The following is a 15,023-nucleotide window of genomic DNA, read 5'->3' on the forward strand; positions in this document are numbered from 1 at the left end:
AAAATAGAAATTAAAACCCACAAATTTAATAGACAATAAGTAAAAACTACCCCAAATACGGCTAGTCCGTGCAAAGCAAAAACTTGTAGATATAAATCTAAACATTTTTGTAGGCCAATTTGTCCAACCTATAACATCCAAATTTATATGGATATAAAAAAAAAGAGAGTCATTAATAGAAAAACTAGGACAGTAATGGCAAGTGTTCGCTCATGAAAATATAATCTGCTCAACAGAACCGGTCATTTTCTTGTGTAGATTAAAAATTTTGTGGTAAGAATTTGAAAAACCACTAGATATCCTAAGTAGTAGGGTTAAAGTTTGATTATATATAGAATGAATAACATAAAATTAAATTTTCATAGCTTGCTTTTCTTATATTTTATATGTAAAAATAAAAATGGATCGGTCAAGCAAAAAAGGGTCGAAAATGGCCTGTTGTTTCCCTGTTATCCTTGACCGATCCATGAGAAGCAGCTTCAAGCTATCTAAGAGCTCTTCTTCTAATAAACTCAATAAAAGCAAGAGCTCTATATGTAAGGATTCTTTCTTTTCTACCGAATTTATCGACAATTCCTAGCTAATTAAACTTCGTTGCTAATCTGTAGCTACATCGAATTAGCATAAAATTTTTGTCGTTTAGCTATAAAATTTTGTCCGTCACTAATTCCTCAATTTTTAGGAGATGAGATTTTCGTTAATATGAAAATCTCCAACAGAGAAAGCAACCCTAGTTTTTGAAGACTACCTACTCTGCCTTTTTATCAGATTTCATCGTACTGCTAGTCGTTGTATTTTCTTTTAATTCTTGACACCCATAAAAGGTATTTTTGCATTAATTCCCATGGATGATCATGGTGACAGAGCCAGAAATTCTAAAAAAATAAAAATAAATGATCAAATGCCACAATTGAGAATTTAATCTAACAAACATCACGTAAGAGAGTGTGATCATTGTTGAAGTGTGTGATTATTTCATCTAAAAACTTTCTATTCTCAACACTCCCCTCACGTGCGGGCTTGATTCTTTTTCATGGGCCAAAAACATGGAAATTCTTTTTGATGGGTGGCTATGAGATTCGATCTCAAAACTTTTGCCTGTTTTAATATGATGTTGAAGTGAGTGACCATCTCATCTAAAAACTTAAGCTGTTAGAGAGAACACATTTTTTATTAGTTAATTATATTCTCAACAATCATCAGGAGCGTGGATGTAACTTTCAGGCAGGGAGTTCATTTGAATACAATATTTTTGATGCAAAGTATAAAGTGAATATTGTGGATGTTTATATTAACGTTAATTATGTGATGAAATTGTGCGGTACGTAGGTTCACCAACATCTCTATCGATGAAGAAAAAGTCTGTCCAGGAAAATGATCACCTGGTTGTATGTTTTGGGGAGCTGTTGATAGATTTTGTGCCTACAGTATCTGGAGTTTCACTTGCAGAAGCACCTGGTTTTAAAAAGGCTCCTGGTGGGGCACCAGCTAATGTTGCAGTTGGTATTGCAAGATTAGGAGGTTCTTCCGCCTTTATTGGCAAGGTATCGTACACACATATTTAATTTAATTATTCAGAGTGAACGTTCAAAAACATACCTGAACTAACTATCTTCAACTATTTGTAGGTGGGTGCAGATGAATTTGGTTACATGTTAGCTGATATATTAAAACAGAACAATGTTGACAATTCTGGTATGCGTTTTGATACTCATGCTAGAACAGCATTGGCGTTTGTTACATTGAAAGCAGATGGTGAGAGAGAATTCATGTTTTTCCGCAATCCAAGTGCTGATATGCTTCTAACTGAGGCAGAGCTCGACAAAAATCTCATTCAAAAGGTAAATTAGCGCGATATGCATAGATAATATTCAAGCATGGTTTAGATTGCAATACATAATTTAACTATTTTGTTTCATTTTTACAGGCAAGAATCTTTCACTATGGTTCAATCTCTTTGATTGCTGAACCATGTAGGTCAGCTCATCTTGCTGCCATGGAGACTGCTAAAAATGCAGGCTGCATTCTTTCTTATGACCCAAATCTAAGGTTGCCCTTATGGCCATCCGCTGAGGCTGCTCGTGAAGGAATTTTAAGCATTTGGGACCAAGCTGACATTATTAAGGCAAGTACACTCGATATTGTTAATACCAGTTTATTACGATATGAAGGGTTAATTACATTATTACAATTCTTAAATTAGCATATCAGGTTTCACCGTTGTTATTAATTTCAGGTAAGTGAAGATGAAATCACATTTTTAACAAATGGTGAAGATGCTTATGATGACAATGTGGTCATGACTAAGCTTTTCCACTCCAACCTTAAACTTTTGCTCGTAACTGAAGGCGGAGACGGTTGCAGATACTATACTAAGGTAATTATTAGTCACTATAACTTCCGTTATGGTTACTGACTTAATTGTATAAATATTTTTAATCGCGCAAAAAATACTAACAATTAGGTAACTTAATTATTTCAGAATTTTCATGGAAGAGTGAATGGCGTTAAAGTTACAGCAGTTGACACCACAGGAGCAGGTGATGCATTTGTTGGTGGACTTCTCAACAGTATGGCCTCAGATCCAGATATTTACATGGTACTATTATATCGTCATTTGCAATTATTTACATCGTGAGTCAGTCAGTGTATATAAGTTAAATCTTAATTATTAATTTTTGGGTTGCGGCGCACAGGATGAGAAGAAATTGAGGGATGCACTCCTATTTGCAAATGGATGTGGAGCAATAACTGTAACAGAAAAAGGAGCAATTCCTGCATTGCCTACAAAAGAAGCAGTACTTAAAATCTTGGATGGTGCCACTGCTAATTGATCAAATGATACATGCACCCCCACTCCCACCAAACATACAAAAAAAGCCTCCTAAAAATATGATACATTGCACCACTTATGTAAAAAATTTATTGTGGAATATTTTAGTCCATTATTATTATATATATATTGCTATCCCTGTAACAAAACGTGGATATAATTCCTTTTTATGTATATATATATAATACAAGGTGCATCTACCAATTTCAAAACATTGGTCCATTTTTCGCTTGTTACTTTTAATTATGTCATATAAATATGTCATTTAACTTGACTTCAACTGATATTTTATGTCCTCAAATTTTGGGTGTGTACATGTAAATATACATACACTTAAATTTGTACAAGTAGACACACACGTCCTATGTGTGCACAAGTGACAGCTGATTTGTATTATGCCATATAAAACGTGTGTACTTACTTGCTCAACTTTATGTAAGTTTAAGTGTCTACTTGTACAAACTTAAAATTATAGAACACAAATATTAAAGAACATATTGATGTATTACACCATTAATTTATACCTGGTACCGGCCATCATTTGTCCACAAAGGGAAAAAAACACTCATGGGCCTTAATTATTATTAAGTTCAAGCTAGCTCAAGTGCAAAACAATTCAACTGGAATATTATTTCAAAACTTCATTATATATATGTATACATAATTACATTATTTATAAGGACCAAAGTGGTTCGAAGGCCAAAGAGGAAACGAACAACGTTTCATTTCTGGGTTTATGGATAGGATTCAGTCAGCTTCACGACATAATCAAAGTGAGGTGAAATCAATTTAGGGACGCTTTGTTTTGCATGACTCTGGTAGTCCAATAAATAATTCAGTCTCTACATACGATTTTTCGCTACTGATCACTATAGAAACGTCTTCTCCACCTGATGTTTGTTGCATTTCAAGACCTCCACACTAAAAGCAAAAAGGACAAGCAAATTAGTTCAACTTGGAAGAAGGAAAGTTCAAGTTGGCTATCTGAACTTTCATTTAGTAATGAGGGATTGATTCTCCGTCTTATAATCCTCAGGCCGCTATTTCCCCTACCCCATTTTTTTTTAAATAGTAACATAAAGGTTGAGATGGAGAGAAAGAAAAAGTACCTTCTCTAACAACATAACATTTTCAGATGAGAGTTCTTTCACCTGGAAATAATAATTAAGAGACAAAAACAATTAGTACTAATAAATTTCTCTCACATAGCATTGTATTTGCAATAAGATGTGTTGTGCAAAAGCAAGTGATGTAAACTTGATAATAATTTTTATATTATCAAGTTAAGTAGAACTATAACAACAAGTAACTTTTAAAACCATATGGTAAGTACAAAAAAATAGATTATAAATGGTTAAATTGTACTAATAATATGTAAATAAAGTTTACATTGTAACTTGTAATTGTATACTATAATTGAGTTAGACAATCCTTATCTCATGTGCTAGTTTTTAAATTAAAGTTAAGTTAATTAGGCCATGATTCATTTCTTATCATCATGATATCAAAGTCAGACTCGTCATAATTCTTAGTTTACATGATATTATTCATGCTCCAATTATGATATATGCATAAGGCTCCATTTTATATACAAGAAATTGTCCATGTTCATAGGAATTACAGCTTAAAATAATTAAATGAGTCAGTGTGGCCTTACATTTTCTTTCAATCTCACAATTTGTTCCCTAAAGACTTCCATCTGAATACAAACAAGGAATGATGTGTCAAGTTTATGCTAATCTTCGTTTATATATAGATATAGCTATCGCGTGATGTTTCTTTTAAAAGAAAATTAACCTTTCTTGCGCGGATGATGTTGATACTCCGTTCCAACTGATGTTCCATCTGTTGAAGTTCTTCAAGACTGCAAGATTCTAAACTTTCTCCTAAGAGCTTCCTAATGCAAATGGAATATAATATACTCATATAATTACTTCCATTTTATATCAAATAAATTACAATATTAGGTTGTAAAGTAGGATTAAAAGTTAAACCTTTTAGATTTTTCAAGAAGCTCAATCTTCTTCATCAAACTTGATGTATTATGCTTCAAATTGTGCATATTATTCTGTTCCATGTCTGGATTTTCACACTGAATATCTTTTGTATGCCTCTGATAACGCTCGATAATCTCCTGCATGCTGCATTTCTCCACAACATCGGTAACATAATCAGCTTTATTAGCTAATTTTTGAATCATGTTGAAGTCTGTGGCCATGATCAATCATGTTGAAGTGTATGACTATGTCATATGAGCATACTAACTATTTGTCTATGAAACCTCTAACAACTAAACACTGTGTACCTTAAGCTAAATACTAAAAATGCTAAATGTAAAGACTAATTATCCCAAAATATCCATATTTGTTCTTAATTAAATCCTTTTAAACCCTTATCTCTAAAAGCACTTAAGTAACAAGAATGAGCGTTAGAAAGAGTGAGGAAGAACTTGGACAGCTTTTGAGTGGAATGACCAACGAAAAAGCAGCCAAAGAGTATATTAGTAATACTTGTATAAGGACTAATAGGGGTCGATAGGGAGTATACGAATTATGTTTAATAGAGTGTATTAGTAATATTTGTATTATAATTAGTTATGCTTGGATTAATTATGTAGATATTGTTTCATATGCATTGTTTGATTTGGTGAATAAAAAATAACATGTAATGCATAGTTTTAAAAAAAAAATTTATTTAGGGATAAGGGTCTGAAAAATACCCAACTATGGTCGGATTTGCTGTTGCGATACTAAACTTTCATAAGGACCTATTATCTCCTTAGACTATTTAATACCGTATTTTTTACCCCCTGAACTATTTAATAGTGTATTTTAAAGGTATATATGTGCACACATGGACACATTACTATTTATAATTTTGCATTATTTTTTATGTCCACGTGGGCAAATATATATGTTTAAAATACGGTATTAAATAGTCTAGGGAGGTAATAGGTCCTCATGCAAGTTTAGTATCGCAACAACAAATTCGACCAAAGTTGAGGTATTTTTCAGACCCTTATCCCATTTATTTACAAAGACACCCTTCACAAATATGATGGAAAAGATCATGTAAAAATATTTTGAGGGGCAATTGAGTCTTAAACAGTCAAATACATGCATTAAATCCTCTTGCATTACTAATACCATAGATTTCTATGTATTAGTAATACACTCCTCATCAATACAAAATAGAGTATATATAACTAATAATGCAATTGTTAGTTATAAATAAGCTGAAAAGGTGTACAAACAAGCTAAGATATACTACTAATACACGAAGCTAATGCATACATTATTTCTTCTAATATACTCGTTGCAGATGCCTTGACAAAATGGAGTATTACGAATGAGGAGTTGGTTATTTTGGCACATGCTCACCTATCATCGATAGCCATCGGACATTACAAACTTGATCTCATACAAATGGAGTCCCTAAGGCATAAGTAGAGGAAGAATTATTTTGTATAGAACTGATTCAGTTGAGATGTTATAGCTAATTTTTTTCTAACATGCTGGGCTTGTAATTTGTGCAAAATTTGTATATTTTTTGCCAGAATCTTACTTTTTGCGAAGCAACTATTGATAGCGATTTGGAACAGTGGATCTAGCTTAAGCTCCCCTTAACTTTGTAATTTTGTTCATCTATATAAAAAGATCTCACCACCATACGGTGATAAAAAAAAATTCTAAAAAAAGATTGTTGCCATGACTACAATTAGTGGCTTGTTCTAATGCTATGGATAGTTCATGAATGTGGTTAGAGTGATTACACTGATTATATCATATTGATTTGTTCATTTAATCCTGCTCTTAATTATTTTGTTGCATAGTGAATAATAAAATACTATTATGAATCTATAGATGAACTCAGATTGAGTGAGTCTGGAACCCAAACATCAATAGGCCAGGGAACAAATTCACTACTAGGATAGGCATATGTTAATTGTCTTGCTAGATAATTATACATGAAATTCAAGCGTGTGCTCTTGTTTATCTTGATTCTGTAGATATATAAGCTTATCATGTTAACTTGAATAGGCGAGTACTTACTTGACGGAATAGTGCCTGCTGCAAGTCGAGTTTCATCAAAACCTTACACAAGAAGCTGAGCTAAAGAGTTTGTAGACTTGTCATTGAATCGCTACCTTAGAGGCTTGGAGGGTCTTGAAACAAAGGCATGGAGCTCGAGAATGTGCTAAAGTAGAAGTACAATGATCTATGTGGAAGACTACTCAAAGTAAGGAGAAAGAGGTTGTTAATGCAAAAATGGCTATTCTTGAAATGCAAGCCTAAGAAGACCCTTCGTCCATTAAGAGTATTTATGTAATAGCTAGTTTAGGCTATAATAATGGAGAATAGCTCCTTTTGACTTAAGATTATTTTGATATGATAAATTCTCATGAATTGAGTGCAACTCTAGAGAGACTTTTAGGCTAAGGTCATAATTGTTAGGAAATGTTGAAGAGATTGTTTGTTTGAGGATCATTCCTCTTGAGGGTTATCTAGTGATAGGTTTGTGCGTGAGAATTCATTACTCTTGTGTGGATCTTATACATTAGGTGCTTGTTGAGATTCTTAATCGGAGGTTTTAGCTTTGATATAGCTCTTGTTGCCAATTAGTTCCTATACTTGTTTTGCTATAGATGTCATGTGAATTGTGATTGAAACTTCCTTGAACAATGACATTTGTCTTTTTTGAGAATGAGATTACATGTAATTCTTCATCTTTGATTGATTAATATATCTTTAAGTATAATATCTTGTTTGATGATGATGATGAGGAGATCACTCCTAGTATAGTGTCTAGTGGTGTGAATTGTGATGGTGATGTAACTCTTTTTGAGGACTACAAATTGTTTGATAACCATAACCCACTATGAATTGATGACACCTTTCCCAATGATGGACACATCTTGGATGATGATGATGATGATAATGATAAGCTTGTTGGGAAGGATTATTTTGAAAATGAGTCTTGTTAATTTTTTTTTTGTTTTTCACCCAGTGTTCAAAGCTCGTAATGGATTCCTAACTAAATTTGGATTGCTCATTGTAGGTCCATTCGGAGGTGGCGCTTCCAACAAGATTTTCTCCATACCAGGGCTTGATCGAATTTAAAACCTCTGATTAAGAGTGAAACAGTCTCACCACTACACCACAATCCATGTTGATGAGTCTTATTAAGTTATTGTTTTGTTTTTGTTTTTGTTTTTGTTTTTATTTTATTTTTATTATTATTATTATTATTATTATTATTATTTTATAAAAAAATGGATTTTGATGACATATCAAAGAAGAGAAAAGATATATGGAAGTGTGAGATACTTTTGGTATCCTCATTTGTTCCCGTATTTGTAGCCAGATCCAGGATTAGGAGGCTAGGGGTGCCATATCATCTAAATGATAAACGGGTCGGTTCCTTCAATTTTAGATTATGATTCGGGTTATTTAGTTTTTTTTATTACTATAAATAAATTGATCAAATATAAATATTTAATAATGTCTTTTTCTTTTAAATATTCTAATATTAAAGATATACTCCTAAATAGTTTGTTTTTTGATATTTTTTTAAAGAATAAAATACCTTATTCTAGAACTTTGAGAAAACAAGAGATTTTTCGCCTAAAAATTCAAATTTGTATACGTCATTTAATACAATATAGTTGAGAAAAAATAAAAATTATACATGTAATCCTGTTATCTCCACTTAGTGTGACGTTAAAGATTGAACTTTTAAATTCAAAAGCTTTAACATAATACTATCCATCATTTCAAAAGTTTTTTCAAAAAAGAAACTATATATTTAAACATATTTTTATTAACATTTATGTGACCTTCAAAATTTAATATCAATCTATAATTAATATAGATTATCACGCAACACACGTATCAATTAAAGATAGATAAATAAGTAACGAGTAGCAAATAAAGAAACTAATTGAGCGAGAAACGGAAGCAAAGACCAAAAAAAAAGAAGGGGAAGATCTGAAAGCCCTTCGCACAAGCAAAGAAAAAAAAAATAGTGCTTCCAAGGAGATTCGAACTCTCGATGCTCCCCTTGACAGAGATGTCATCCACCAGTTGAGCAATTCATCAAATTGTTCACTGGGTAGCAGATATAAAATATATCAATATATTATACTTATATACATATAAATACAGAGGCCACTGGATGCCGTGGCACCCCCACCCTCGGATGCTGTGGCACCCCACCCATTAAGCTAGATCCGCCCCTGTTTGTAGCCATGCCTTTTGAGGATATCTTTACATTGTCAAAGTGGATTCTTTAACATTGTTTATAGTTACTATAGTAAGTGGGGTGAACATGGTCAGACTCACCCCTAAGAACATTAATTGTACTATAATATAAAAAGTAATATATACTCATTCCGTCTCAATTTATGTGATATTGTTTAATTTGATATGAAATTTACTTGAGAAAGAAAGACTTGCGAAATTTATGATCTAAAACAAGTCATACATATTTGTGTGTGACTATAAATCTTATCATTAAGGTTAAAATTAGTATTTTAAAATGATATTTTTACTAAATATAGAAATATGTCAATTTTATTTTAGTTTGACTAAAAAAAAAAGTGTGTTGCATAAATAGGGACAAAGAAAATATTATTTTTGAGGTTTGGATTCTTTTACACTACTATTGAGTAGAAGTAAAACTCAAATTTAATTTATACCCGCTAACATCTATCATAAACAGACTCATGATTTGAAGTTTATTGGTTTTGAATGGTAAGAAAATGACTTCAAACTATAGGTATCGAAAATTAATTTTTATACATATAATAAATTTTTAAACATATATACAAGGTTTAATTAGTAAAATAAAATCTTAATTTTGTCGAACCTATAATCTAAAGCTTATAGCTGTCTTTGATAGCTAGTGTAAACTATTTATACAATATACACTATCAATGTAATTTTACCCCTTGTTAGAATGGATTAGAGTTGTCTCACATTAGTTGATAAATGTGCTGATGATTTGGTATACAGACTTGGAATAATTCTCTCTTCATGAATGAACTTTTCAAGTTGAATTAAACTCAAGTGTTATATCTTTATATGATATCACAGTTAAATTCATTTTCATTTGAACTCCCACTCCACACTCCATTAGGTTGAGCATGAAGAGGCGTGTCAAATTCTGTATTGTCTTATTAAATTAATTAAATATATATAAATTACTAATTTAAAACTTAAAAATATAAATAAAATAAAAAAACTCGTAAACTTCAAATTTTGACCAGAAGTGAAAGTATAATAAATATATTGATGAGGCACATAGTGATTAGGGATTTGCAAAGGCTTACAAAGATTCTGAAGGTGTGCTATAATGGAAACAACATAAGAGTGTGGCCTTTCTCAAAGGAACACATAAAATCCAACTACTAATTTGACAACTGGCTCTCATACATTTGCCTTTGACACTGTATTCTTTTTACTTTTGTCAGTTTTTTTTTAATCAAGTTTTAATATGGGAATTATTGGTGATCACACTTGTTAACCCTAAATGAGAAATGTTTAAACTTTAAACAACACATAAGATGGAGGTCTTATAATGAGGCATATTTCCATTGTGTATCCTCCTCCTTTTTTACAAGGAAATACTATTACTCACTGTTCTAATTTATATGACTCATTTTTTTTAGTTAGTTTACAAAAATAGTGATACATTTTTATATTTAATAGTAATAATTTTACTTTAAAACATTTTACTATTAATGAAATGATTTATAGTCATTCATGACTTGTTTTAGACTATTCAGGAATCTTTTTTTTTTTTTTTTACTTCCCACCCGGTGTCCGGAGCCCACACATTGGAGCTTCGACTAAATTCGGCTCGCGCTCTGCAGGGCCCATTCGGGGGTGGCGCTCCCAACAGGATTTTCTCTATTCAAGAATCTTTCTTTCTTAAGCTCAATGCTTAATCATATTATATTACATCACATAAATTGAGATGGAGGGAGTAGTATTTTTCTATAGTCCATCTCTCAATTTATGTAAAGGTCTTTGACTCGAAACAGAATACAAGAGGAAAAGAAAGATTTTCAAAAACTTGTGATCTAAAACGAGTAATAAAAAAATATATTCCGTGGTTATAAATCATCACATTAAGGATAAAAAAGAAGAAGAAGAGAAGTTTAAAGTTAAACTATTACTATATATAGAAAAATGTCCCTCTTTTTTTGGATTGACTGGAAAAAAAAGAGTGTCACATAAATTGGGATAGAAAGAATAATTACTCATTCAAGATTTGATTTATGAGTTTTGAAGCTCTTTGAATTTTGGGTTTAAAATTTATAATTAATACACATTCAAATATATTTTTAAAGATAAATACATGATTTGAATCAATTGTGCTCTACCAAACTTATACCAGAAATGATAAAATTATTTAGCTACCTATATTTTGTGCCTTCCTTAGCTAGTAGATCTGCTACTTGGTTGCTGGAAAAAAAAAGTATACCCTAGGGTTTTATGCTATGGTAATTAAGAACTATATTGAGAACTCATTCATTTTTCAATTCTAATTTAAGTGTCTTAATTTTTTTAATCGGCCCCAATAATAAAGTTTAAGATCACAAGATTTATAGTCACATATCTTTAATTAATTTAAGATCACAAAATTCAAAAACTTTTTTTAATCTCTTAAACTTCGTATTCAGTCAAACTAATAAGACATATAAATTGAAACAAAAATAGTAACTAGGATTGCTACACATAGACAAATAGAAACACCAACATCCACCTTTATGATACGCTGTCAAAATGTACAAAACTTAAAACTCTTCATAAATGATACTAGTACTATATATATCTATATTATTAAGTGAGACATATATAGAATGTTGGTCAAGTCATAAAATATATGTTTTATTTCATCAAGTCATAAGATATTTTTTCATTAATAAGTGTTTTTTAACTCACCAAAATAACTAGTTAATATATATTAGATCTGATATAATCTAAAACAATAAAAACATAAAACAAAAAAAAGAGGAAAAAAGATGTAAAATTAATTACCTTGAGGTTGAAAATTCATAAAGTTTGTCTCTAGGAGAAAAAATAATTAATCCAACTTGAGCATCACAAAGAACAGAAAGTTCAAAGGCTTTCTTTAACAATCCATTTCTTCTCTTTGAGAAAGTGACTTGCCTGCTTGTCGCGTTTTCGATACGCCTCATCTCAGTTTTCCCTCTCACCATTATATATCTGAAAAAATTATGAACAAGCTAGAGAGTTAATTTCTTGTTTTTGGCAAGAAGAAATATAATAAAAGGTTTGTTAGAATTTTATAGGGAAAAAAAGGTATAGTTAGTGTTGATGGTGGAGGAATAATAATAAGTACTTACAAAATTGGCAAAAAACCTAGAGAATCTTTTGCTTGCAAGTGAGTGGAAAATTGCCTAAAAAGATGAAAGTCACAAATCTAATGAATACAAATGTGTGTTTTAGAGAGAGACAGGGTGGATGGGTGGGTGAGTGGGGGGCTACAACAAGAAGTCATAAAAATCCCCCAAAAAGGTTAGGTGCCACTTTTGATTTATTTTATAAATTTCCAGCACATTTTTACACCATTAAATTAGGTTAACTTACAATAATATAAAGAGTCTTTGGGTATATATGATCGATACGAAGAAAAATATTTTTCAAAAATATTTTTTAACAATAAGTTGGTTTTCTATGTATTTATTTGTGTTTGGTAGATAAGTAAAATTTACTATCTTAAATGTATTTGTATGTAATTTCGATAAATATTATGAAAAGTCTAGGTGGGGAGATAGGCGTGTCGGATGGTGGGGATGAGGGCTATGATGAGTGGAAGTGAATATGAGGTGTGTTAGAGAAGGAGAAGAGACAGTACGATCGATGTGAAATGTAATTTCTAGTAGAACTTGTTTTTCCTACTTTTATTAGAAAACTCATTTCTTCATATTTAAAGAGTTAGCTTGTTTTCTTTGAGGAAATTATTCATGATAAAATTGGAAAACATTTTCATACCGAACAGTTGACCAGGCACATAGTTAAGAATACAAGATTATTTTTGAAATTTGTGGTTTAAAATAAGCTTTAAGCATTTATGTGCCTACAAGTCATTTAATTAAAGGAGAATGTAAAGTTAAATTATTTCTAATTATATTCAAAATGTGGTTGGTAAATTTATCATTTTATAAATACTTTGAATATACCAAGTCAAATTTAAACAAATAAAAATAAACGAAAAGACTTGATTGGTCGTTAATATATATATATATATATATATTATCTTTAATTAGAAAGAGGGCAATGTCAAGTTCTTCACCCTTTTTTACAAATAAGAGTTGTGATATTATAGCGTAAATATCTTTTTTTTTTTACTCTTTAATTAGAGAAAAGGCAAATTTCAAGTTTTTCACCTTTTTATCGATAAAAAATTGTGATAGACTGATAATTTTTTTATGTTTAATTAGAATTTTCAAATTTAAGCTAATTAATTAACATGATGAAATGCATTTTACCTTTCTATTAAAAAAAAATTCGATACATATTCAGATTTAATTAATCACTCAATATTATTTCCAAACACCAACTAAAAGGTCAAAACACATACTTCACTTTCTTTCCTCATTGAGGACACGTTTCACCTTCTAGCTCCAGACCCCACAGCCCATAATTAAAAAGGCAAAAGATAGAAAGAAATTAAATAAAAGGAAAAAAAGACAAATCAAAAAATTAAAGAGTACATGCCCTTCACTCTAACGGAAGACTAAATAGGGACACGTGGCGCAATCTTATACATCGATCTAATGTCGGATCGGTGGATAAGATTATGACACGTGTATGCCCGTTAGTATAAAGGGTATATAGGCTCTAGTTTTTGGACGACATGGACACCAATATCCCTAAAGTATGACAGAGGATATCTGCATACCATTTATGATAGTTCGGGGATAGATTTGTCCTTTTTACCTTAAATAAAAAGACTAATACTGCTAGTTTTGGTAAACTTAGAAAGCTACCTAAAATAGAAAATTAGATATAAATGGAACACAAAACAGATATAAACTCTAGGAGATATTGAAATAGTACTGTAAAATATTATTCCTTTTGATTCTTTTTATTTGGCTCTTATATATTATAAATAGATTTTCATTTTCATTACACCAAAATATGATGTTTAACAATAATAGCTTAATTATCATTAAATATGTTATTTTTAGAGACAGTTACTAGTGATAATTACATTTTAACATTCTTGGTAGATGTCGTTAACGTCCATAATGACATTGAATTTAATAACAATCAACTAATGCCAATAACGACTTTAACATTCTTTCTTAATATGCAAATTACTTACTGCCTTTGATATAGAGTTTACCACTTATCCATTTTAGTAAATCTAAGAGAGTTATTTATTTTTCCTCATACTACCTTAATTAATATTAAATAACTATTAAAAAAGTCCATGGACCAAAAATTCATTTAAAAAAATAATAATATTACATAACTATATAAAGTAGTAATAATAGTTAATTTTAGAGTACCATAACATTATTAATAAAGTTAGTTCAATAAAATAAACTCTAATTAAAGCTTTCTTAAGAGGTATGCCAAATTAACAAAGACCAAGTAATATAAAATGAATGGAGTACTCTTTTTGTCCCTCTTTATGTGACACAATTTTCTTTCAATTAATCCAAGAAAATGATACATTTCTTTATTTGACAAATATTTAATGATAATATCAATATTTTCACATGATGAGTTTCATTTATTTGGTAAAAAGTCTATAAAAATATATTTTTCTATTTAAAAAATTATTTATTTTAAAAATAATTTTAAAATATTACAAAATTTCTTGTTGAATTTAATTAATTTATGACAGAGAAAGTAAATGAAAAAGGAATGCTAGGGGTCAATCTACAAACAATTACAATTATTATAATAGGATGTCCGTACAATCAACAATGTTTGGAACACGTCAATGAGTTCTTCCAATGACAACTTGAATACACGTTGCTTGAGGAAATTACCAAAAAGGCTCTTAATGTATCGATAATGCTTTATTTTGATCTTTAGTATATTCTGTTTGATTAAAATGATTTTTAACATAATAAAAGTATTCATTTTAGTCTTTATATATTTTATTTGATTGAAATGGTTTTAGAGAGAGAGACAGGGTGGGTTGG

General features: G+C 30.5%; 2 protein-coding genes across 4 annotated transcripts; one reads left to right on the plus strand and one right to left on the minus strand.

Annotated features, from left to right (window-relative positions):
* The first annotated feature begins 393 nt into the window (after positions 1-393).
* Positions 394-2,952, plus strand: LOC102579374 (probable fructokinase-7). The gene is made up of 7 exons (XM_006341665.2): positions 394-536; positions 1,330-1,544; positions 1,629-1,841; positions 1,928-2,125; positions 2,237-2,377; positions 2,483-2,599; positions 2,697-2,952. The coding sequence occupies exons 1-7, from the start codon at positions 401-403 to the stop codon at positions 2,832-2,834; spliced, it is 1,158 nt and encodes a 385-aa protein (XP_006341727.1). The 5' UTR covers positions 394-400; the 3' UTR covers positions 2,835-2,952.
* A 486-nt stretch (positions 2,953-3,438) lies between these two features.
* On the minus strand, positions 3,439-12,350 carry LOC102579699 (MADS-box protein SOC1-like). Of its 3 annotated transcripts, XM_006341666.2 has the most exons (7): positions 12,207-12,350; positions 11,878-12,066; positions 4,828-4,974; positions 4,631-4,730; positions 4,491-4,532; positions 3,943-3,984; positions 3,439-3,754 (listed from the first exon to the last, which is right to left on the minus strand). In XM_006341666.2, exons 2-7 carry the CDS (start codon positions 12,057-12,059, stop codon positions 3,623-3,625), a joined length of 645 nt encoding a protein of 214 aa, XP_006341728.1. In that variant the 5' UTR covers positions 12,060-12,066; positions 12,207-12,350; the 3' UTR covers positions 3,439-3,622. The 3 variants fall into 3 exon arrangements, with proteins under 3 accessions (XP_006341728.1, XP_015161757.1, XP_015161756.1); XM_015306271.1 differs by lacking the exon at positions 4,491-4,532; XM_015306270.1 differs by lacking the exon at positions 12,207-12,350 and having other exon boundaries at positions 11,878-12,157.
* Between the last annotated feature and the right edge of the window lie 2,673 nt (positions 12,351-15,023).

The sequence above is a fragment of the Solanum tuberosum genome, unplaced genomic scaffold, assembly GCF_000226075.1.
Source record: "Solanum tuberosum cultivar DM 1-3 516 R44 unplaced genomic scaffold, SolTub_3.0 scf00027, whole genome shotgun sequence".
NCBI lineage: Eukaryota > Viridiplantae > Streptophyta > Magnoliopsida > Solanales > Solanaceae > Solanum > Solanum tuberosum.